The 21,990-nt window shown below is 58.7% G+C and overlaps 1 protein-coding gene across 5 annotated transcripts in view; it reads right to left on the bottom strand.

Annotated features, from left to right (window-relative positions):
• Dot1l (DOT1 like histone lysine methyltransferase) overlaps positions 1-21,990 on the bottom strand; it is a 42,023-nt gene that overhangs the window by 7,357 nt on the left and 12,676 nt on the right. For all 5 annotated transcript variants that reach the window (XR_004943413.1, XR_004943414.1, XM_036171342.1 and 2 more), the window contains exons 3-23: positions 21,652-21,726; positions 18,382-18,445; positions 16,149-16,377; positions 14,537-14,631; positions 14,048-14,110; positions 10,226-10,281; positions 9,518-9,597; positions 6,891-6,959; positions 6,372-6,478; positions 5,773-5,814; positions 4,703-4,810; positions 4,368-4,599; positions 3,642-3,755; positions 3,177-3,268; positions 2,990-3,091; positions 2,690-2,827; positions 2,226-2,351; positions 1,622-2,106; positions 1,382-1,517; positions 804-950; positions 77-206 (exon numbers count right to left, since the gene is read on the bottom strand). Coding sequence is in view for 3 of the 5 variants with exons in the window: in XM_036171342.1 (XP_036027235.1) it covers positions 77-206; positions 804-950; positions 1,382-1,517; positions 1,622-2,106; positions 2,226-2,351; positions 2,690-2,827; positions 2,990-3,091; positions 3,177-3,268; positions 3,642-3,755; positions 4,368-4,599; positions 4,703-4,810; positions 5,773-5,814; positions 6,372-6,478; positions 6,891-6,959; positions 9,518-9,597; positions 10,226-10,281; positions 14,048-14,110; positions 14,537-14,631; positions 16,149-16,377; positions 18,382-18,445; positions 21,652-21,726 (2,690 nt within the window). In the remaining 2 variants the exon portion in view is untranslated. The remainder of the gene's footprint in view (positions 1-76; positions 207-803; positions 951-1,381; positions 1,518-1,621; positions 2,107-2,225; positions 2,352-2,689; positions 2,828-2,989; positions 3,092-3,176; positions 3,269-3,641; positions 3,756-4,367; positions 4,600-4,702; positions 4,811-5,772; positions 5,815-6,371; positions 6,479-6,890; positions 6,960-9,517; positions 9,598-10,225; positions 10,282-14,047; positions 14,111-14,536; positions 14,632-16,148; positions 16,378-18,381; positions 18,446-21,651; positions 21,727-21,990) is intronic.

Below are 21,990 nucleotides of genomic sequence, written 5' to 3'. Positions count from 1 at the left end.
TGTCCCACAGTGGGGTCTTCTCAGGGAACATGGCACCTAGCAGGGAGAGGCCCCTATGGGGGGATTGGGGGGTCACCTGTGGGCGCTAGGGCGAGGCTCCTGCCCCCTCCTGAGCTGCCTCCTGCACCATGGGCAGAAGCACCAATCTGCTTTTCAAGTGTGGACGAGGAGTCTCGGGGCTGTGGCACAGGGCTGGGAGTGCTCCTCTGTAAGAGAAAAGCCGCCTAGTTAGGGCAGGGCTGGGAGCAGCAGGTCCCGAGAGACAGAGCTGGGCAGGAGGGCTACGGGCAGAGCAGGGAGGACCCGGAGGGCAGAGCTGGGCTAGGCCTGAGAAGAGTCCAAGCAGAAAGGCCAAGTCACATTCAGGGACAAAGGATGGGACAGGCACAGGGCAAGGTGGCCGGTCAGATATCAAGGCCAGCCTGTGTCAGACAAGACCCTGGCCCAAATAAAGCAAAAGGAAGGCAAGGCTTCTCTGTCTGACCAGCCTGTGCTCCGTGAACAGCAGCTCTTCCGGGACGCAGACATCAGAGGCAAAGCCCAGGTCACGCATGCCACTGCTGCGTGAGTGGCTGGAACCCTCCCGGAGTAGACTTTCCCATTTCATCCCACTCTGCCTCTTACAAAGCACACCCAGAGCCCAGCTCCATGGCAGCAGAACTAGCTGCGGAGACCCTCAGCAGTTCCGGGCTGACCGCATGCTCCAACTCTACAGTATCCAACAGAAGGACACCAAGACCGGGGCCCCACACAGCCCGCACAACTGCCACCATCACGGACGCCACCTGGCCCAGCACACTCACCGCCCTCTCGGCACGGCTGGGCAGCACCACGCTAGCCAGTGGGATGCTGACGGGCAGCTTGTTGGGTTGCACCGTGCTGAGTGGAATGCTGACGGGCAGGCTGGTGATAGTCTCCCCGTGGCTGCTGTAGGCACGCTCCTTCCCGCCCTGCCAACAGACGGCCACGCGTTAATCCCCGCCTGGATGGAAGCTCAGCTGCAGGCCCACCACAGAGGCCATCCTCAGGACACTCCTTGTTTCTGAGACCTGTCACTGCGGGCTGCCTGGCCTCCCCAACTCCTCTTCATCTCTGTACATACAGTGGAGGCCCCAACCCCCTTGATTCTACTCCAGATCCCCCCCGAAACTGGCTAAACCCCACTCCAGCAGGTAAGCATCTGAGTCCCCCGAGGACACAGAACCACCCACGGAAGGCTGACACACCCGCTCCTGCAGACACTTCCTGCCAGTCCCCACCTCTCCCCAGGCCCCCAAACTAAGCCCCCCCACATCCTAGAGATGCAAAGGCCCTGTGGAGTGCTGCCACTGCCCAGCCCAGCCCTCACACACTCTGACGGCTTCTTTCACTCAGCTCTCACCTTCTCACTGCCCTTCTCTGAGGTGAGCGGCGAGGTCGCCGGGGAGGCAGGCAGTGGGTCCTGGGGGCTGAGCTTCATGCTGTTGGACAAGCCGGGACTCTGGTAGGGAAGGGTGCTTTCCTTGGTGTGCTCCGCCCTGCAACGAGAGGCCAGTCCCCTAACTGAGTTCACAGCACACAGCCCATGCCTACAGTCCCCAGGCAGAAGATGTAGCAGAGCCCTACATGCCCCTGTACCCACCGAGGGTGTGCCTCACTGGCAGCCGCTTTGCTAGACCCGGCATGGTCCTGGCTCAGGTGCCGCCTCAACACAATCTTCGCAGGTGACAACCGAGTGTAGTCTGGCAAAGCCAGGCCAGACAACTTTTCTAGCCGAGGCCGGCCACTGTGGCTGGGGGTGCAGGGTACGACCTCCTGGTCCAAGGGGGAGGCCAGGTACTGGGGGGTGTTCTGCTTGGACGAGGGCCGACTAGCTGTATTGCAGAGCTCGTAGCTGGTGGCATGGCCATTCATGGAGAGCTCGGGGCTCATGCTGCTGAGGTGCGGCAGGGAGATCTTGGCACAGTCCAGCTCAAGACGCAACCGCCCGGCATCGGCCTCCAGCTCGCGGCCCAGGGCACCCTTGCCACGCAGATGCAGGGACAGAGCATCATCGGGCGGCACACAGGACTTCAGCTGCAGGAGCTCCTGCTGCCGCTGGCTCTTCTCCAGCTCCACGATGCTGATCTACACGGTGGGAGGTGTTGTCAGAGCAGCCTAGGCTCCACCCAGCAGGGGCATGTCAAGGGAGCCTAGGCGGCTCTGAGGCCACCCTGCTGCCCGTCAACACAGATGCGACAGCCCACCTGCAGCTCCAGGCAGTGTCTCTGCTTCTCCGAGATCTGGCTCCGCAGGGCCTGCTTCTCTTTCCGCAGGTTCTCCAGAGACAGTGTGGACCAGTCCAGCCTCAGCTCCTCACACCGGGCCCTGAGCTGTGGGCACAGACCAGAGTCTCAGCAGCTGAAGGCAGGAGGGCCCGTCTCTCTGGACAGTGCACTAGAGCCATGCTACAGCTGTGGCACACAGTGTGTCACACACAGCAAGGTGAGAAAGGCTTGTGTGATCAGGTACAGGGTGATCCTCGCCGAGCCCAGCAAGACTGTGGAGGAACAGATCCAAGTCCAGCGCCTGGGAACTAAGTCAACACACCTCTGGCTCCTAAGTGGGAGATCCTGCCTCCACCCTGCCTGCACACACAGCCCCTGCACCGTGACCCCCATATATCCTGCTTGTGCACACACTAGCTGCACCCTCCTATACACACACACACCAGCCGCAGGCTCTGGCTCCGCAGCTCGCTGTTGTCCTTCTCCAGCTGTTCCGACTGCTCCCGCAGCTGCTGGTTGTGGGCAGAGATCTCCTTCTGGGCCTGAATTAGGTCATTGTAGGTCAGCGCCTTCACGCCCAACTGGGGATTCAGAGGACAAAGCAGGGTGAGTGGAGTCCCAGTGCACAAGGAGCAAAGGGACGGTAACCACCCTGCAGCCCTAACTAGGGTACAGACGAGGTCACCCTTCCAAGATGGCTAGCCATCCCATGTCAGTTCTTCCATGAGGACAAGGGCAGTCACCTCATCCAGCTTCTGCTGGAACAGTCTGTGGATCTCCTCCTTCTGGGCTTGGCAATGACCGAAGAGCTGCTGTGCAGTGCCCAGCAGCTGTGTGTTCTTCTCCTGCGAGGGAGGACAGAAGCAGGTGACCTCAGAGCCTACCCGGAAGCCAGAACCAACTACTGACATTAAGGCAGAGCTCACACACCTTCTCCTGGTCCAGAAGCTGCTGCAGGTTGGCCTTGTACTGTGGGGTCTTCGTGTACGCCAGGAACTGCAGGTACTGGATTTTGAAGGACTCTGGAGGTACACAGCACAGCGTGTGAACCAGGGCTGATGCCAACACCCTTCCCTGAGGGGTGCAAGAGCGGTAGCCAGCAGACACGCAGAGCTACCTGGGGCTTGGCCTGCTGTAGGGCCACCCTTTCCTCTTCTTATGCCCTGCACCCCAACAGCAGACCCCTCCTTCAAGCAGGGGCTTGCCCACATTCCCTGTTTAGTGAGTTGTTCGCCAGCAGGTTCACCCAGCGCTGACAATTACACAAGTCCCCAGATATGGCACAGGGTCCCTGAGGTGAGCTGAGTCACCATCCAGCAGGCTTAACTGCCCCAGCCCCACCCCACAACATCCACAGCCCCTGAGGACTGTTTCAAGATCAGAGCCATAACACACCTAAAAGTTTCTGTAATGCAGGCGGGGTGGGTGCCACCAACAGCGGATTGGGGGAGTGGAGCTGCGTGCTCGGAGGTAGCTGGTAGAATGGGCTATGAGGTGCCCTGTACGCATCTGCGGGAGAGAGGGTTCCCCATGTCACCAACCATGGTTCTACATTACTACAGGCAACAAATGCCTCAGCTTGGCAAATCTGAGGCCTAACATAGCCGTGGGATCCAGATTCCCACCAAACACCTCCTGGTGTGTAGTCACAAGCCTGGTCCATGGCAGAGTCCAGATGCAGACTCCAGAGGGCAGAGGGCAGGAGCCCACAGCCACTGGGATGGGGACTCGGGAGGGCAGAGGGCAGGAGCCCACAGCCACTGGGATGGGGACTCGGGAGGGCAGAGGGCAGGAGCCCACAGCCACTGGGATGGGGACTCGGGAGGGCAGAGGGCAGGAGCCCACAGCCACTGGGATGGGGACTCGGGAGGGCAGAGGGCAGGAGCCCACAGCCACTGGGATGGGGACTCGGGAGGGCAGAGGGCAGAGGGCAGAGGGCAGGAGCCCACAGGCACTGGGATGGGGACTCGGGAGGGCAGAGGGCAGAGGGCAGAGGGCAGAGGGCAGGAGCCCACAGCCACTGGGATGGGGACTCGGGAGGGCAGAGGGCAGAGGGCAGAGGGCAGGAGCCCACAGGCACTGGGATGGGGACTCCAGAGGGCAGGAGAGAAAGAGGCTCACCCTGGGGTGAGGCTGAGGGTGGGGCTGCGGGCGGGGAGCGCAGGAGGTCCAGCGTGCTCTGGCTCTTCTTGGACTTGCGCTCAGCATTGGCGGCACTCATTTTCTTGGGCCGCCCGCGCTTCCGGCCAGCCATCTTCCTGCCTTTCTTGCTTAGCTTCTTCTTCCGGGCTTTGGAGGGGGATGGCTTTTTGACAGGGGCCACTCCTGACTTGTCCTCCTCAGCACCAGAGTCCTGGAGGACACAGGCGGGCAGTGAGGGCCACAGCGGGAGTGCCCGCAGGGACGCACCTCTGGGCACCCTGTCCAGCAGGCATGTGCAGGGGACGGCCTCTCACCACAGGGACCTCGGTGGCAGCCGCCTTGCTCTCCGGGACCTTGGTGGGGGTGGCAGCGCTGCTCTTGCTCTCTCGCTGTTGCCGTCGGCGCGCGGCCTCCTGCTCCTCCTGGAGGGAGGCGGACACGTCAGCACGTGCTGCAGGCCCAGCTCCACCCCAGACTCAATCAACCGTCCGCACAGACAGGGCGAGAGGCACAGCGCCTGCCTGACCTGGGCCCACAGCCTAACGGGGAAGGCACGAGCCTGCCCCTGCTCGGACAGCCGCAGAACCACGTGGCGACAAGGGCACACGGGACATGCCAGCCAGCATGGAGACCCGACTGCCCCACTGGGCAAGATGGCTATCGCCCCTAAAGGGCTTGGCAAAGTCAAGCCGCATGTCAAGGGCCTGTGGCCGCTTGGCACAGCACAACCACTGCTGACTTGAACCCAGTAGCTGGGCTGACCTTCACGAGGTGCACACCTGCATGCATCTGTGGAACTGGGAGTGAGAGGGGAACTCAGCCCCTTGCTGAGAATACACACTGTTCACCATCTCTAGGATGCTGGGCAGGATGCCCTCCTTGGTGGTGTGTAGCTAAATGTAAACTGTCCACACCACTTCACCAAGCACCAGCAGGGAGAACACTGTACTCTGCTATCAGTGACCCTGGGGAGTGAACAGACATTGACTCACGCCTCCCCAGGGAGAGTCGCCCGGTGGCCCAGCTCTGTATGTCTGTGGGACAGACAAACTAACGTCAACAGATGTGGCCAGAAGTGCCTGCCATGGAGCCAACTGCCCAGCCTTCCAGGGGGCGAGACAGGCACCTTCAATTGTCTGTGCACAGCCCCGGCTTGGGGACGCACAGCACTGTGTGACTGGCAGCTGGCCCTCTGCAGGACCATCACCCACACAAGATGGCCACTAAACCTACGGCAGAGCTGAGGGCCTTCCTTCGGGGAGCCTGGAAGCACAAAGAACCCTTGGTTGGGCCTGGGGACCTTGGTCACACATACCACCAGCACACATTCAGCCAGCCACCATGACCCTCGTGAATGTCACAGTTGGGAGAGATGCAAACTTACCCTGAGTTTTGGATTTTTCAGACTAGAAAAATAGTTTTCAAGCTAAAGAGAAGAGGAAAAGGCTTTGTTAGAAGCGAGCCAGAGTATGGACACGGGCACGGGCAGCGGCAGGCGCACAGGTGGTGTGAGCCACAGAGCTGCCAGGCACACCCGTGCACACCAAAGGCAGCACAGCTGGAGCAAATACACAGCCCAAGGCAGTTATCCTCCATCCCAAATGACGGCCAAGGGCCAAGGACAGGACCGCCGGGGACACCGCTGCTGCACTGGCCATAGAGGGCCCTCTACCCACAGCAGGAGGCTCTCAGCTGACCCGGCTAGGCCAGAGAACAAACAGCAGACTGCTGGCTGACCTGCCTCAAGGACAGAGGAGAACAGAGCGAGCAATGCACACGGAAGGCTCTGGCAAGGAGGGGAGGGATGAGGGACCAGAGGCCTCCGGACATGATGCCAAAACTGCTACGGGCATCTATTCATCAGGGAGACCAAGGGCTGAGGCCCAGAACTGCCGGGGGCATGGCTGTGACTCTCCCACTCTGGAGGGTGACAAGTGGGCACACAGAAGCAGCGTGCCATGCTGCACTGGTGTGGGCACTCACTATGGTGCGGTCAATAGTGTGCAGGTAGTAGGAGACGGGCTTCCCAGTCCATGACACGGAGCCCTTCAGGGGCGACAGCTCCACCACACGCATGATGGTGCCGATGTCTGTGGAGGAGCAGCAAGTCAGGACTGCGCAGGAGGCCTGCACCCCACACCAGTCTCAAGAGCACCCCCAAAGGCTGCCTAGCTGACACAGGGAGGAATAATCTGAGGCCTGTCAGGAACAATGGCGAGCACTCGTGAATGGGGTCAGGCTTCAAGAGCAGCCAGCATCAAAGAGAGCGTGCAGACAGCCAAGCACCCGGCCAGGGAGGACCACAGGAGGGCAGGCCACCTCTGCAGCACTCTGCACCCCAAGGCCCCTCTTGGAGCACCATGTCCACAAGGGGACGTGGGTGACATACTGGGCACAGAGGCTGGGAAGCAACTAGCTGAGTACCCTCACTGCAGGGCCGAATGCCATCTGACTGGGCAAGGGGAGCCAGGCACCCTGCAGGCCACTGAGCGGGGAGCTTACCACTCAAGTTCCTGCTGTTGATCCTGAAGTTCAGAGGGGCAAAGGGCTTCGAGGAGACGATTCTGCCACCTGCAACACAGAAGCCCAACACTGCCATATGTGTAAAAACCCAAAGGCACACACAGGCATGAGCTGGGGACAGTGAGTAACTGCTCAGGGTTGGAGACATGTGCGCAGTGCCTGTGCCCACAAGATGCTAGGCATCCTCACAAGACCTCTGCTGCTCGCCTCTGACCCTGCAGCCACAAAGAACAGTGACCCTGCACTGTGGTGACAACGGGGTGCCTGGTAAAAGGGTTGTAGTGAAGCCCAACGTAAGGCACAGGAAGGAGGAGCGAGGCAGATGGGCCTGCCTGCAGCGTTCCCTCAGAAAGGCACTGGGAGGCGCCCCAGAGGCACGGAGGCTCAGTGATCACCCCAGTATTCCAGCAGCCAAGAGGACCGTCGTGAGTCTGAAGACAAAACTGGACTATGCAGCGAGACCATGGTTTCAAGAGACAACAGAGAGAGATGCACAGACCAGAGCTCAGAATCTGACTGGCTGCTGACTGGGGCAGGGCTCAGAACCAAGTCCCAAAGGCAAAAGAGCCATGCCAAGCCAAAGATTCAAATCCGGGACTGCCACAAGGAACAACCTTAAAACATGGTAGTCTAGTCTGGAGGCACACACCTTTAATCCCAGTCCAAGGCAGGGGTGGGCAGACCTCTGAGAGTAGTCTAGCCTGCTCTACATAAAGAGTTCCACACAGCCTGAGCAACATAGAGGCCCAGCCTCAAAAGCCAGGCCAACTCTTGTGGGCGGAGCAGGCCCTCTTCCATATGGAAGAGGGGTGCTGGGGTGGAAAAGGGAAGCGAGACAGACCAGAGCCCAGCCCAGGCCGGCTCTGAACTCCTTCTGTAGCCCAGGCCAGCCTAGCAGCTCTAAGCCTCCTGGATGCTAGACCAGACCTGACCTCCACAGCCAGTGACAGCTAAATCAAGACTCACGACACCCCCGGCACAGTGGTGCACGTCTGTCACCTTAGAACCTGGGGAGCTGAGGTACCAATTGTTCAGGGACACCCTGAGCTACACAATGAGACTCCCTTTTCAACACACACACACACACACACACACACACACACACACACACACACACACACACACGTGTCTGTGCTCCAGCCTCTGGCCCCACTCCAAGTCCTGCTCTCTGAGTCCTGTCCACCAGCACAGGCCCGCCAGCCACAGGAGGGTCAGCTCCACGTCTCCAGTGTGCAGGAAAGCTGAAAGGCCACCAGCCAGCCTGGCCGGCACCCTATGAGCTTCCCCAGGCAGTGACGGAAATGACCTACCACCACCACCACCACCACCGAGCGTGCAGAGGCCCAAGGGAAAAGCATGTCAGGAGAGGGCCATAGACACATTTGATCCCCACGAACACCCACAAGTGGGTACTTCTGCTAGATATTTTTTTTGGGGGGGGGGCCAACTTGACACCCACTAGGGCCATCTAGGGAAAGGGCCTCAGCTGAGAAGAACCACCTCCAGTAGACTGGCCTGCAGGCAAGTCATGGGGTACTACTGTCCTGACTGACTGGCGTGGGAGGGCCCAGCAAGATGTCACGAGCAGTGCACGAAAAGTAGCTGAGTGTGAGCCTGAGGCGGTCAGCAGTAGAGACCCCTGCCGTCCTTTGGTGACGAAATGGGATCGGTTGTGCAGGGTGAACAAAGCCCTAACTGTCCACAGGCTGCTGCTTGGCCATGGTGTCTATTATAGCCCAGAGGACAGCAGCCGTCAGCAGGGGGACAGGGGCAGGGAGGCCCAGAACACGGCCACCCAAGGCTGGGGCTGGCTGTCACCAGGGCCCGGCCCGCCTGACGAGTGGGGAGACTAGGCCTGAGGAAACAGGCAGCGTCAAGACGCTAATGTGGTGGTGTGCACTGCAAGAGTTCAAGGCCGGCGCTTGGGCCATGTGACTGAGTTTAAGACCGGCCTGGGTCTAGGCTAGAGCCTGTCTAGAGTGGGCCCTTCTCTAAAACACAAATGAAGGGACACAGGAATGAAAGCGAGGGAGGTGAAGCTCAGTGGGGAGTGCCTGCTGAGCATACAAGGCCCTGGGTTTACCCCCGCACCGTAAGTAACTCTAAAAGCATGGGGAGCCGAGGATCTGCCCCACAGCAGACACTCAGCACTTCTGTGACACAAGACAGCTGCAGAGCGGGGAAATCAGGCTAAGAAGCCGGACAGTCCTATGCAAGGGGCAGCGGGTATGTGTTCTCTCAATTCTTCACTCTGAAGCTCCCCATCACCAGAGACCAGCAGGTACAAACACATGTCCAGGTAGATCCTGAGCTCCCGAGCAAAGAGCCCTGGTATGGGTGCTTGCAGCAGGAGACTGCTCCTGAGCTGGGTCAGCCCTTCAACCCATCTGCTGGCTACCTAGGGTATGCTGGCGCACCGGGGCCTCCTGCCGCCAGGCCCTCACTTCTGCCGTGCAGCCCAGGAGCTGAGGAAGGATGGCAGGAAGCAGGTGGGGCATGGGGCCTCCATGCACTACCCATCATGAATAGGGAGGGTTGCTGATGTTACTGCATGTTCCCCGGAGAGGGTGGCGGCACCAGGCCTGTGGGCAGGAGGGCTGCGTTACCTTCCTTCATGTTTGCGAATCGCTCCTTCAGCTGGTGATCCACCTCAGGACCAAAGGCAAAGTTATTCACAAATATAACACTGCAAAACAATGTTTCAGTTCAGTAAAACTGAGGCTGTGCACACACGTCAAGTCCCAGCCTGGACAGACTGCTGCCGGTCCCTGCCAGGTGCTGCCCCCACCCCCGCCCACCCATCTGAGGTGAGCAGAGTAAGCGGGAAAGCAGGGCAGGAGACAAGCACAAAATTCCCCTCGGAGGAGGCCGCAAGCTCTGGGCTAAGTCCAGCACCAGGCGCCTATTTTGAAGATTGGCACTTCTGAAATAAAGCGGGCTTCCTGGAAGCACTCCCTGGCCACAGAGTCCAGGAAGGACTGCTCACAGAAGACAGGGTAGCCATCAGGCATGAGCAAACGGATACTCTGACAGGCAGGCAGGTGCATTGCGGCAGGCAGGCACCACCCCCAATGGAAAAGACCTCGATCCCGATAGACCCGACCCCATGACAGGACAGCACAGGACACTCAAGGGGACCGGCACAAGGGCGACCGCACCCCATGTGAGACCACGGCCAGGCCAGCCCCCAGAGGAGGGGCTGGCACTCTTGAGGCAGCAGCCCCACAGCACCCTCCACGATAGCCACCCACATCTGGGCAGCCAGAGTCAGAGGCCACAGCACAGCCAGCAGCACAGCCCACAGCCGGCCGTACCTCGTGTTGGCGATCCGTTCCCTCCACTCCTCTGAGAGGAAGTCACCTCGCTCCAGCTAAGAAAGAAAGGAACACGTTTACTCACAGGCCTGCTTGGTTCAAACCCAGTCCCCGCAGCTGCTGTGAGACATGGAATGAGCTGGATCTCAGGGTGGGGAGGTGACCGTGGACAGCCAGTGGACAGCTCTGCAGGGGGCAGGGCCTGGACCCCAGCAGCAAGCGGCACCCACTCGGGACAGACAAGAGGATGGTGTCGGTCCAGGTGAGGAGGCACAGTGCCATCTGCTTGACCAGCCAGCCCTCTCTACACGCTCACAGTGTCCCCAGAAAAGCAGCACCACACAGGCCATCTGCAGCCTCTACAGACTGGGCAGCCATTCTGTCACTTGTCATCACCCACGAGGGCTGTGCCTGAAGAAGAGGTCGGCCCTCTGCAACCTGCGGCCTGCCCCTCGGCCCCCAGTCTGTCAGCACTGACGTCAGTCCACCCGAGGCCAGAGTGTGAAAGGGAAACAGGGTTTTTCTTTTGTCTTTTTTGGTTTTTCAAGACAGGGTTTCTCTGTGTAGCCCTGCCTGGCCTGGAACCCACAGAGATCTGCCTGCCTGTAGAGTCCTGGGATTAAAGGTATGCGTCACCACTGCCCAGTGGGAACAGCTTTTACCCTGACTACCTGGAGCTACGACACTCAGAGACCCATGCAATTTGGGTTTAAGTTCTGCAGACCCCCCACCAGCTGTGGCAGCAGGCATGAGCCCCAGGAAGAGAATAGTCCGCTCTACATAGAGGTCACAGGGGTGGGAAGTTGTCTAGTTGCTTACAAAGCCCCAAAGGCAGAGACCTCCAAGGACAGATGGACAGACATATAGCATAGTGCTGGAAAGCTACTTGGTAAGGAACAGGAGCAGAGATCCGATGCACAACAGGCAAACCTACTGACCAGAAGTGGACTCTGAGTACCAGAGGAGGGCGACAGGGATGCCGACCACGGCTAACGGCAGAGGCCCACACTGGAGTCCCCATGAGGTGTGGAGTGACAGGATGACGGGGCAACCTCCCCATCCCGCTAGGACAGCTGTCGACCCCTGCCAGGAGCAGCTACACAGCCTCCGTCCTCCGGCAGACGGACCTGGACTGGGGAGGCCAGAGCCCTGTGGGTCTCAACAGCCCAAGCCCACCCCAGGCCAGGGCCCACCTCTCAACTAACCTACCCCTGAACGACCTCTCTCTGCTGTACACCAGCCTAGCCTGGGGATGGGGACTTCAGCTGTCCTCCAAATGCAGGGCAGCACCTGGGCCTAGGAGCGGGCCTTGGGCTCCCACTCTCCCCTAAGCTAAGCACTGCAGCAGAGCCCATGCCTCCGTCACCCTGCTGTGCGGAGTCTGAGCCATGGTCTCTGGATGAAAACACCCTGCAGCGTGCTCTGAGACTCCTGGGAGGAGCCTGCAAGCCCTGCTGTCCTCCCTGGAGCCCCTGTCCAGGACGGGCCTCACCCTGCAGCTGTGGCATGGGGGGGGGGGGGGGTGTTCCTCCCACTGCAGGCCCCAGTGTTGTCCTGGCCAACCAGGCCATGAAGTCTGGGGAGCCACTTAGCCATGCCGTCTGTGTCTGTGGCCAGGGACTCTCAAGTCCTGGCCATCTGGCCCGGATGGAAGCCCAGGCCTGAAGCAAGGTGTCTACTGCTGTGCAGGAAATCTCCATACATGCCGCCCTGCAGGCAGGCCCCTCAGACAGGAAGTCCCTGAAACTGAGCAGATATGCTGAGCCCTCCCGCCCCAGGAACAGGAGCAGAAAGGACTGCAGAGACGCTCTCTGTCGCACCAGCCCAGCTGCTGGGGAGGGAGGCTCAGGTCTAGGGAGCCACCGGGAAAGGACGCTCTCCAGCCTGTCCCGCTGCCTGCAGGCTGTGCCGTGCACGCCACGTTCCCAGCTTTGTGAGCTGTCACGCATGCTGGGGTGGGTCGTGGGGATGCAGCTCTGAGTCATTTCTGGAAGTGACCCTGTAAAACTCATGGCTCACCACACCAGACTGGTGGTGAATGGGGCTCGCTATCTGGGAAACTTTTGTTCACATCCCTCAAGCAACAGTGTCACAGCTACACCTACCAACATGGAAAGGCAAGAGGAGGAGGAGCACGCTCATGAAGCCTGACAAGGGCCAGAACTGGTCATCAGGGATGAGAGGCCCTGCGCAGACATGGACTGGGCCAGTGTGAGAATCCATCAGCTCAGTCTGGAGTGCACAAAAGCGGAGGAGGTGCTAAGGTCTGTGGACACAGCCTCAGACACACGCCCTGCAGGCACGCCTCAGCAGGACTGGCTGCCCATGGCACACCTTGGTACAACCGACTCCTGTGATAGGGATGCTTAGGCAAGCTGCAGCCAGCATCTCAGGAGTCACAGACTACTCTACTCTCTTCCAGGGTCAGGGGTCAAAGCCCAGAGACCCCTCTGAGAAGAGGGACTGTGTATAAAGGTATACAGCCACGCTGCCAGGGTGATGGGAAGGCAGGAACACATGAGGTCACTAAGCCTGGCAATGTTAGGAGGCACCACCAACAGAGATGAGCATGTGTCTGCCCCAAGCTTGCTCAGGGCCCTTGGAGAAGAGAGGAGGGACTGCCAGACTCCCTTCAGCCACTGGAGGGGGCACATGAGCAGACCTGGCTGGAGGCAGCGGCATCCCTGACCCTACTAGGCAGCTCTGGACCAGGAAGAGTCCCGAGCTGTTTGTAGGCTCCCCTGGCTTTTCTCCTGTGTGCTTCTGAACACCAACAGGCAGGGCTCACGCACGGCCTACCAAATCAAAGCGGCAGCACTGCACCACAGGCCAGGCGGCTGCCCATGAAGCCTCCTGGAGAAGGCTGGCAGTCACGCTCACAGGGGCTGTGGGAGGCCGGAGTGGACACAGGGACGGCCAACCGTCGCCTTCGCTATCCCTGCTGCCAGGTTGCGTCTGATGGCCACCGAGACCTCCAGAACTGCCCTTGACCTTAGCCCTGTTCCACCAGCATGTGCACCGAGGCCTCCGAGGGCCCGACAGTGACACCAGCCAACACGAGAAACAGCAGCCACACCACCCTTGAACCACAGGCCAGGTCATCCAACAATGACAAGCTGAGAAAAAAGGAGAGGAAATAAATAGCCAGGAGGCCACTCAGGATCGGGCAGGGTCTTCCTGAAAGCTGTGCCCCCAGTCGAGAACTCTAGTGGGTGTGTTACCAGCAGGCGCCACCAAAAGTGTGAAGAGTCACCATCACAGTTAATGAAGGAGGCACAGGTGTCAGGTGGGCCTCACTCCTAACAGATTCCCAAGACCCTCAAGAGACTTTCACCAAGAAAGCAGGCGTGAGCTGGGTTTATGGCAGGAAGGCGACAGACGCAGAGCAAGGCAGAGCCACGGCCAGTGTGGTCCGCCGCCCACAGCTCACAGGCACCACAAAGTCACTGCAGACTGCCTCTCCCAGCCAGCCCGCAGACGGCCTAACCAGATCTCCACAGCAAGAATCCAAGGGCCCGAACCCTTAAATGCCACAAGCTATAGCAAGGGTGCATCTCAGCGGGGGTGCACTGCCCAGGCTGGAGGGCTTAGCTCAGTAGAGCTAAGCATTCACTGGCACGGCCCACGGTCAGCACATGCTGTCTAGGGACGGTGCCCGGGCCAGGGAAGCAGGAGCTCAGTGGGGCTCTACAGCCAGCTCCAGAGACTGTGCCCGGGGCCACAGAGGGCCAATGGTCACTGGCCAAGATGACTGGGGTCAAGGGAGGAGGGGAAGGGGCTGGGCTGGGATGGAGGCCGCGGGCATGGAGCGATGGCACTCACTGTGTATTCTGCATGCTTTTTTCCATACCATTTCATCCACTTCCTGAACTCTCGGTCCATGGTCTGAGGGAAAGAAAGCATACAGCCTGTTATACACTCAGGGAGGCCAAGGTGGTGGAAGGTCCACAGGCCCTGCAGGATCACACTCGACAACACACTGGGAACTATCTACAGCAACACTGCTGTGGAGCACATGGGGTGGGGGGGAGGCACCCAGAGGGGCCATGGTAGAGTCACAAGGTTCCCAACCCTCCAACAGAGCCCAAGATCATCCTCTGAACCCCACCCCGGGAGGAACAGATCAGGGGTGTCCACAGGGAACATGCGCCCTCTCAGCTCCAGGAGGAGGCAGGTGGCCGTGCTCTGCCAGCGGCAGGGTGTGCTCGTCATGAAGGTCTGCAAAGCCGGCCAGGGACACAGGCCCTCTGCTGGGAGGTGCCAGGAGTCAGACACGGAAGCCTGAAGCGCCGTGCATGCGCGTCTGCTCACCTCCGCGTACTTGGCTGGGATGTCCGCTTTCTCCACTCCGTAGTGATGTTTGCAGTTGGTGGCAGCAGCGACCTGAAGGACAACCTGCCCCACACCTTCAGCCAGAGAGACACAGGTCAGAGTCTGTGTGGCCTCCGGAGACCCAGTGGCCTCGGCCACATGACACTGTCCCTTGGCATCAGAGGAGGTCATTCAAAGGCACAGGCCTCCCAGCAGAGGTGTCTGGGCCACTCCACTAGGCACAACGCCATCTGTGAAGCTGCAACCTGCCTGTCCCCCTCGGCACTTTGGCAGGGCCGGGCTTTTTCTGCCTGTGGGTGGCTGCACAAGGCTTAGCCGTCCCCAGAAATGCGCTTCTTCACCTAAGTCACCCCTGGTCCTGCTGTGGCACAGACAGCTATAAACAGCCAGGCCAGTCAGCACCCTGCACTAACAGATCTGCTAGAGGATGGAGAAGAAAGCGAGAAGTTCAGAGGCTGTACTGGGCAGCCAGGCCTCCACACTGCTTGACGCCATGGAGGGCGAGGCTCTGAGGATGAACTCCTCCACAGGGCAGAGCAGCTCCACATTTCAGATAGCACACGCGCCACCTGACTGTCTACAGGGCAGTATTTCCCAGTAACAGGCAGCTCAGGAGACACACAGTGAGTGCCTCAGGAGACACAGGGCCTGGCCAGGAGGCACCCTCCAGTTTAGTGGAGAATGAGTCGCAGAGGTACAGAGCCTTGGGGAGGGCTCTGGAAGGTCAGGAACCCAGAAGGCTCAACCTTCAGGACTGGACCAGCAGCTTCTAAAGGAGCTGCAGGGAGTAGCTGGGCCTTGCCCAGCCTCTACCTCCCTCCTGAGGTACAGGAGATGAGCCCTGTGCTGGGCCATTTCATGTCAACTTAACACAAGCTACAGCCACCTGAGAGGAGGAGCCTCCACCGAGAAAACGCTCCACGACATCAGGTTGCAGGCAGGCTTAGGACACTGGGCACTTTTTCTTTCTTTCTTTTTTGGTCTTTTTGGTTTTTCAAGACAGAGTTTTTCTGTGTAGCCCTGGCTGTCCTGGATCTCACTCTGTACACCAGGCTGGCCTCAAACTCACAGAGCAACACCTGCCTCTGCCTCCTGAGGGCTGAGATTAAAGGCATACACCATCACATCTGGCGTATTTTCAATTAGTGATTGATGGCCCCATTGTAGGCCGTGCTATCCCTGGGCCACTGGTCCTGGGTTCTATAAGAAAGCAGGCTAAGACATGGGGATCAAGCCAGCCAGCAGCACCCTCCACGGCCTCTGCGTCAGTTCCTGCCTCCGGGTTCCTTCCCTGCTGGAGTTCCTGTCCTGACTCCTTCAGTGACGAGCAACACTGTGGAAGTGTGAGCCGGATAAGCCCTTTCCTCCCCGACTCCCTGCAGGTCATGGTGTTTCATCACAGCAATGGAAAACCTAAGTCTTGCCCCAAGAGAAGCAGACACCACCAAAACCACAGCAAGGCCGCAGGCAGCTCAGGGCTCTGGGTAGAAGGCCTGAGCAGGAGCACCAGCGGCTCAGCCAGCTCCTCCTGAGCAGCCCTTGAGCATCCATGTGTGGCCCTGGCTGCACTGAGAGAGCCAAGGACACTCACCACTGCCCAGGTCTACAAACAGGTCATCCTCGGTCATCTTGATCTCGTCAATCATCTGGGCGACCAGGTCGAAGGAGGTCTCCCCGTACACCTCAGGGGAGAAGGGCTCATAGTTGTTGAGCTTCTCGGGGTCGGTCACAGAATGGTTGTACACCTGCTGCAGGATGTGCCGCAGGAGCCCATTGGATGGCCGAGTGTTCAACTTCATGGGCTGCGTGGTGCCCTTCCACTGGGGACAAGAGTGGACATGACCCATTACATCCCACAGCAGCTAGCAGCACCTGCCTGACCCCCAAAACTCGAGAGGCTGAAGCAGGGAGAACACTGGCAGTCCAAGGCCAGCCTGGACTACACAGTAAGATCCTGTACCAAAAACCCAAAAGGTCCCCAGGTGTGGCCAGTTGGAGGCCAGCCTGGTCTATAGATCCAGCTCCAAGACAGCCAGGGCTACACAGAGAAACCCTGTCTCAAAACAAACAAATACAAAAAGTGGGGGCCGGAGTGTGAGCAGCTCAGTGGTAAAGAGCCTACTGGGTGCATCCCAAAGACCACAAACAAAATATCACACAGCATCATGAGTGTTCCTCCAAGTGCAGAGCCGGTTTGGGCACACTAGGCTTCTGTGTCTGACCCCTCTGTTATGTACTGTGCACCTAATAAACTCGCCTGAGGACCAGAGCCAGCCACTAGATCAGACACAGAGGTCAGGCAGTGAGACCTCGGGCTTTGCTCGGGAAGCACACCCGCCTTTCATCCCAGGGAGTGGCGTCTGTGCAGAGCAAGGCTCACAGGCTGAGGATGTCGGGGAGGACTGGCGGCTGGGGCTCTGCTCCCCGACCTTTCAGCTTCCCCCACACCTGGCCTGGGGCTTTCTATTAGCCGGCCATCTAGATTCGAACAACCTCTCGGAGGGTCTGGCTGCGAGGAAGACCGGCCACTCACCATCGGGATGCAGCCATCTAGATTCAAACAACACCCCTCACGCCAGCTCAGGCAACTCCACTTAGGTTACTCACATGAAGGTGAACTCCGACTGGACCCCATAAGCCTCCTGGCCTAAGCCCAGCCCCAAGGTCCCAAGAGGCCCTCCTCACTCCAGGCTCCCTGGCAGGTATGCGTCCCAGAACATACCTCAGACTCTCTGGCCTTGGGACAGGGTCATTAAGTCTTAGAGAGCTGCAGGCTCCAGCGGCAGTGCCAGGCTGGCCCTAGGAGCACACCCTGCACACCCTGGCACTCACTCCTGACCTGAGACACCACATGGAAGGAGGGGTTCTCTTGGGGTCTCACGGCCGTGGACACTCTGCCGGCCATGGCCCTGGGATGAGACACAACAGGACAGGACAGCCCCGCCAAAGCCTCCTGCCGCCCCACGGGAGCCCTAGTGCAGATGCTTCAGCTGGGGTCCCCATGGTACAGTGACAACGGTAGGACCAACCAATGCCCAAGGGCATCACTGCAGAGCTGCACAAGCATCCTAGCTCAAAGAACCACAAAGCTCTCCTGTGTCAGCCCAGTGTCTCTACACAGCCACGTCTTCCACAGGAGCGTCCCAACACCACAGAACCCCACAATGGCCAACGCCTGCTAAAAGCTCCAGTGCCAGCGACCCCTGTGCCTTCTAGAAAGACCACTCCCTGGGCGCTCAGCGGCCAAGCTCTGCTGTCTGCAGCCAGCTTGTCGGCTTAGGTGGGCAGGCAGAACACAGCTTTCTGAGGCTCTGTGGTGAGCAGACTAAAATGTGTCAGACAGAGGGCTCACGCTGGGAGCCAGCGGCAGGGCAGAGGAGGCAGGCTCCCAGTTCCGAAGGGTGCTGACTGCCTGCACCTCTGCCATAACACACAGGGATGGGCAGCGATGCAATGACCCCAAGAAGCTACCTGCTTCATGCGCTGCCACCTGACTGCCCAGCCTCACTCACCATGCCAGCTGCCCTCCCCAGCCTCACTCACCACGCCAGCTGCCCTGCCCAGCCTCACTCACCATGCCAGCTGCCCTCTCCAGCCTCATTCACCAGGCCACCTGACTGCCCAGCCTCACTCACCATGCCAGCTGCCCTCCCCAGCCTCACTCACCATGCCAGCTGCCCTCCCCAGCCTCACTCACCATGCCAGCTGCCCTCCTCCCCAGCACTCCTTCACAGGCACCTGGTGCTTGTCTGCCCTGGGCCCTGGAGCCAGCACCATGCACACCCACTGGGGAGTGGACAGACGCACAAGGGGGAGCCACCTACCAGCTGGTGGATGCTGTCAATGGCCCGGTTGTACTTGTCACACAGCCTCTGCATGCTTTCAAAACTGAGAAAGAAAGGTGGGTACATCAGTGGGCTGCAATGTACCCAGCTTTCATAGAGTGAAGGGCTGGGCAAAGCCTCGAGGGAGACCTGGGATTCCAGAACCACCTACACAGCAGGCCAGCCTGAGCTGCACACTGTGACAGTCTCTGGCCGCAGGACAAGGGCAAGGGCAGTCTGGCCAGGTCTGCATCCACTGCCTACTCCATGGGCAGACCACATCAGGATGAGGAACTCAAGAACAAGTTACTACAAAGACTGGGCTAGGGCTGGGGAGATGGCTCAGCAACTGAAATGCCTGTTGCCAAGTATGAGGTCCTGAGTTCAAGTCCTCAGCAGCCACATAAAGCTGAACAGGGGCAGACATCTGTGGTCCCCATGGGTCTAAGACAGAAGGGGGTGGGGTTACCACTCGGAGCAGGGAAAACAACGGACTATCTCAAATGAGGTGGAAGGTGGACAGCCACCCAGGTTTCCCTGTCCTCCATGAGGGCACGCACACACACGCGCACACACACACACACACACACACACACACACACACACACACACACACACACACACGGAAACCAACACACCTACCGGGGCGCCCAGAGGCTCCTGTTCCCTCCTCCCTACATAGCACTGCTTCAGAACAGAAACATTTCCCTCATGTCTAGCCATCTCAGCTCTAAGGACCACGTAAGAAAGCTGGCCCACACATTTAACCCTAACCTAACAAGTGCCAGACAGCCAGGGCTACACTATGAGTCCGTCTCGAATAAGAAAACAAAGCAGAATTGGGGATGGAGAGGTTGCTCAGTGGTTAGAGCAGTGGCTGCTCTCTCAGAGGACTCAGGTTGTGTTCTTGGCACTCACACAGTGGATCACAACCATCTGTAATTCCAGCTCCAGGGAATCCAACTCCCTCTTCTTGTGGGGCACTGCTCATACATGGTACACAGACATAGAAGCAGGCCAATGTTCACACTCAAAAATAAAAATAAATTAATTTTTTTTCAAAGATTGATTTATTTATTATGTATACAGCATGTATGACTGCAGGCCAGAAGAGGGCGCCAGATCTCATTACAGATGGTTGGGAGCCACCATGTGGGTGCTGGGAATTGAACTCAGGACCTCTGGAAGAGCAGCGGTGCTCTAATCACTGAGCCATCGCTCCAGCCCTAATTTTTTTTTTTCTTTTTTGGTTTTTCGAGACAGGGTTTCTCTGTGTAGCCCAGGGAGGCCTGTCTGTGCCTCCCAAGTGCTGGGATTAAAGGTGTGCACCACCAGGCCCAGCCGAATAAAATCTTTTAAAGAGGCAACAGGCAGCAACAGCACCAGGAGTGTGTGGCAGCAGAGCCCGCCGGTCTCTGTACGCCAGATGCAGGGATCAGCAGCTCCTGAGACAGGCGTGGGGCAGGACAGCTCCACTAGGGACCGCCTCTGGGAAGACTCCTGGGCCCCGAGGGCCAGGTCAGGAACCTGTCTGACGCCAACACAAAGGCAGGAGCCATTATGCCTCATTGCTAAAAATATTTCCATTTACTCTAAGAGCTGAGCTGCTCTTTCCTGACCTTTCCCAACCCATGACCTTGGTTTGTTTTTTAGAATACCCTTACCCTCCCTGATCACATGTTGATCACAATGATGATGGTTTTTAAAGGTCTTTTTATTTTATAATTTAATTTAATTTTACATCAGCCATGGATTCCCCTGTCCCCCCTCTCCTGCCCCCATTTAAAGGTCTTTTTATAGTTCCTTATTACCCCACTGCCTCCCTTCTGTAAAACGACAAGTGATTTTACTCCTTAAAAGGGGCCCAAGAGCCGGGCGGCGGTGGTGCACGCCTGTAATCCCGGCACTCGGGAGGCAGAGGCAGGCGGATCTGTGAGTTCGAGGCCAGCCTGGGCTACAGAGCGAGTTCCAGGACAGGCTCCAAAGCTACACAGAGAAACCCTGTCTCAGGGGGGAAAAGGGGGGGGGCAAGAGGTGGATCCAAGGGCTCTCTAGCCTGACTTAGGAGGCAGTTGCTGGCCAGCTCTCTGGTGCACTCCAATAAAAACCAAGCTTGTTTCACATCTGCCTCAAACTGTGGTAGTGGTCGGCCTCATTCTGGCTGCTGAGACTAGCCCAGGAAGAAGCAGCGCCCAGCAGAAGTGGGGACCCAGGACCACCCACCCCCCTGCATGCCCAGGGAGGTTCAAATGTCCAGCGCCCACAGGGAGCCCCAAGCTCAGGGAGGGGCTCTGTGGCACTACTTCACACAAGCAACTCCCTCCCTCCCTCCCCCCTCCCTCCCCCTTTCCCCCCTCCCCCCTCCCGTGGGAGGATCAGGCAGTGTCCTGGGCTGCGGTATCTACAGTCCTTTTTCTACCTCTCGGGAGGGAGGGACCAGGCCACGGCAGAAGCCTGGCTTCCCTGAACTGAAGGTGCCCTGGAGACACACACCAAGTCCTAGCTACTTAGGAGTGAGTCACGGGAGCCCCAAGTCTGAGATCAGTTAAGTGAGTCAAGAAGGCCCACACTACCATCAATGGGGCCCAGGGGTCCACAAGCAAAGCCCTGGGTAAAATCCCAGAGGTCCAGGAGCTTCTAGGGTATGAACTCAAAGGCAATGAGACAGGGTCACCCAAACTCCACAAGGACAGAGGCTCCGGCCCTGGTCACCTGGCTGCCCACCTGTCTCTCACACACCAGAAAGGTAGGCTTCTGTGTGCTGTGGGTCACAGGGCTCACACCCAGATGCTAGTCATGGGGTGGACAGAGGCCACCGGGGACTGGCCCAGGGTCACCAAGGCTGACCAGCATCAGGAACCCTTTCTAGTAATGAGGTCAGGGGTCTAGCAAAGCTTTGCAGGCAGAGTCCAGAAGGGAGCAGGCTCTGAGCAGAAGGTAAACAAACCCACTCTCGACAACATTCCACGGATGCCTTCTCTTCCCCACCCACTCAGTCTAGGAGCAAAGGTAGTGGGTGGGGACAGAGACCCTACCACCTCCCCCACACCCACCTAGTCAGAGCCAAAGGCTCCCTCACCAGCCCTGCTAATTCCTATGTATCCATTCCAGGTTGTTCAGAGCGGAGTTCCCAGGGATGGCCTCACTCCACCGCCAGCCAGATAGACGTTTCTACCTAAACAGCTTCCTGGAAGCTTTACACAGAGGCTGGCAAGGGTGTGGACAATCAGGAGGTATAGCCAACAGCCCACTCACGCCATTTCTGCTCACCTTTTGGTGTCATAGTCAATCAGAACGTAGTTCTCCATGGCCAGCTTGAGATCCGGGATTTCCTCACAGACCCACCTGAAACGGAACACAGAGCTCCTGCTGGTCTAAGCCCTGCTCTGGGGGGAGTGGGGGCGCTACTGTGTACTGTGAAATGACAAGCTACTGAGAAATCACACGGATTTACGAGGCCAAGGTCAAACAGTGCTGGGACACGGAAAAGAACCAAATTCATGTGTTATGGTAAAAAGTAAAATATTAGCCAGGCTTGGTGGCACACGTCATTCATCCCAGCAATGGTAGGTGGGCTGAGGCACAAAGACTCCAAGTTCTAGGCCAGAC

The sequence above is a fragment of the Onychomys torridus genome, chromosome 21 (assembly GCF_903995425.1).
Source record: "Onychomys torridus chromosome 21, mOncTor1.1, whole genome shotgun sequence".
NCBI lineage: Eukaryota > Metazoa > Chordata > Mammalia > Rodentia > Cricetidae > Onychomys > Onychomys torridus.
This window is presented reverse-complemented; position numbering and strand designations above follow the sequence as displayed.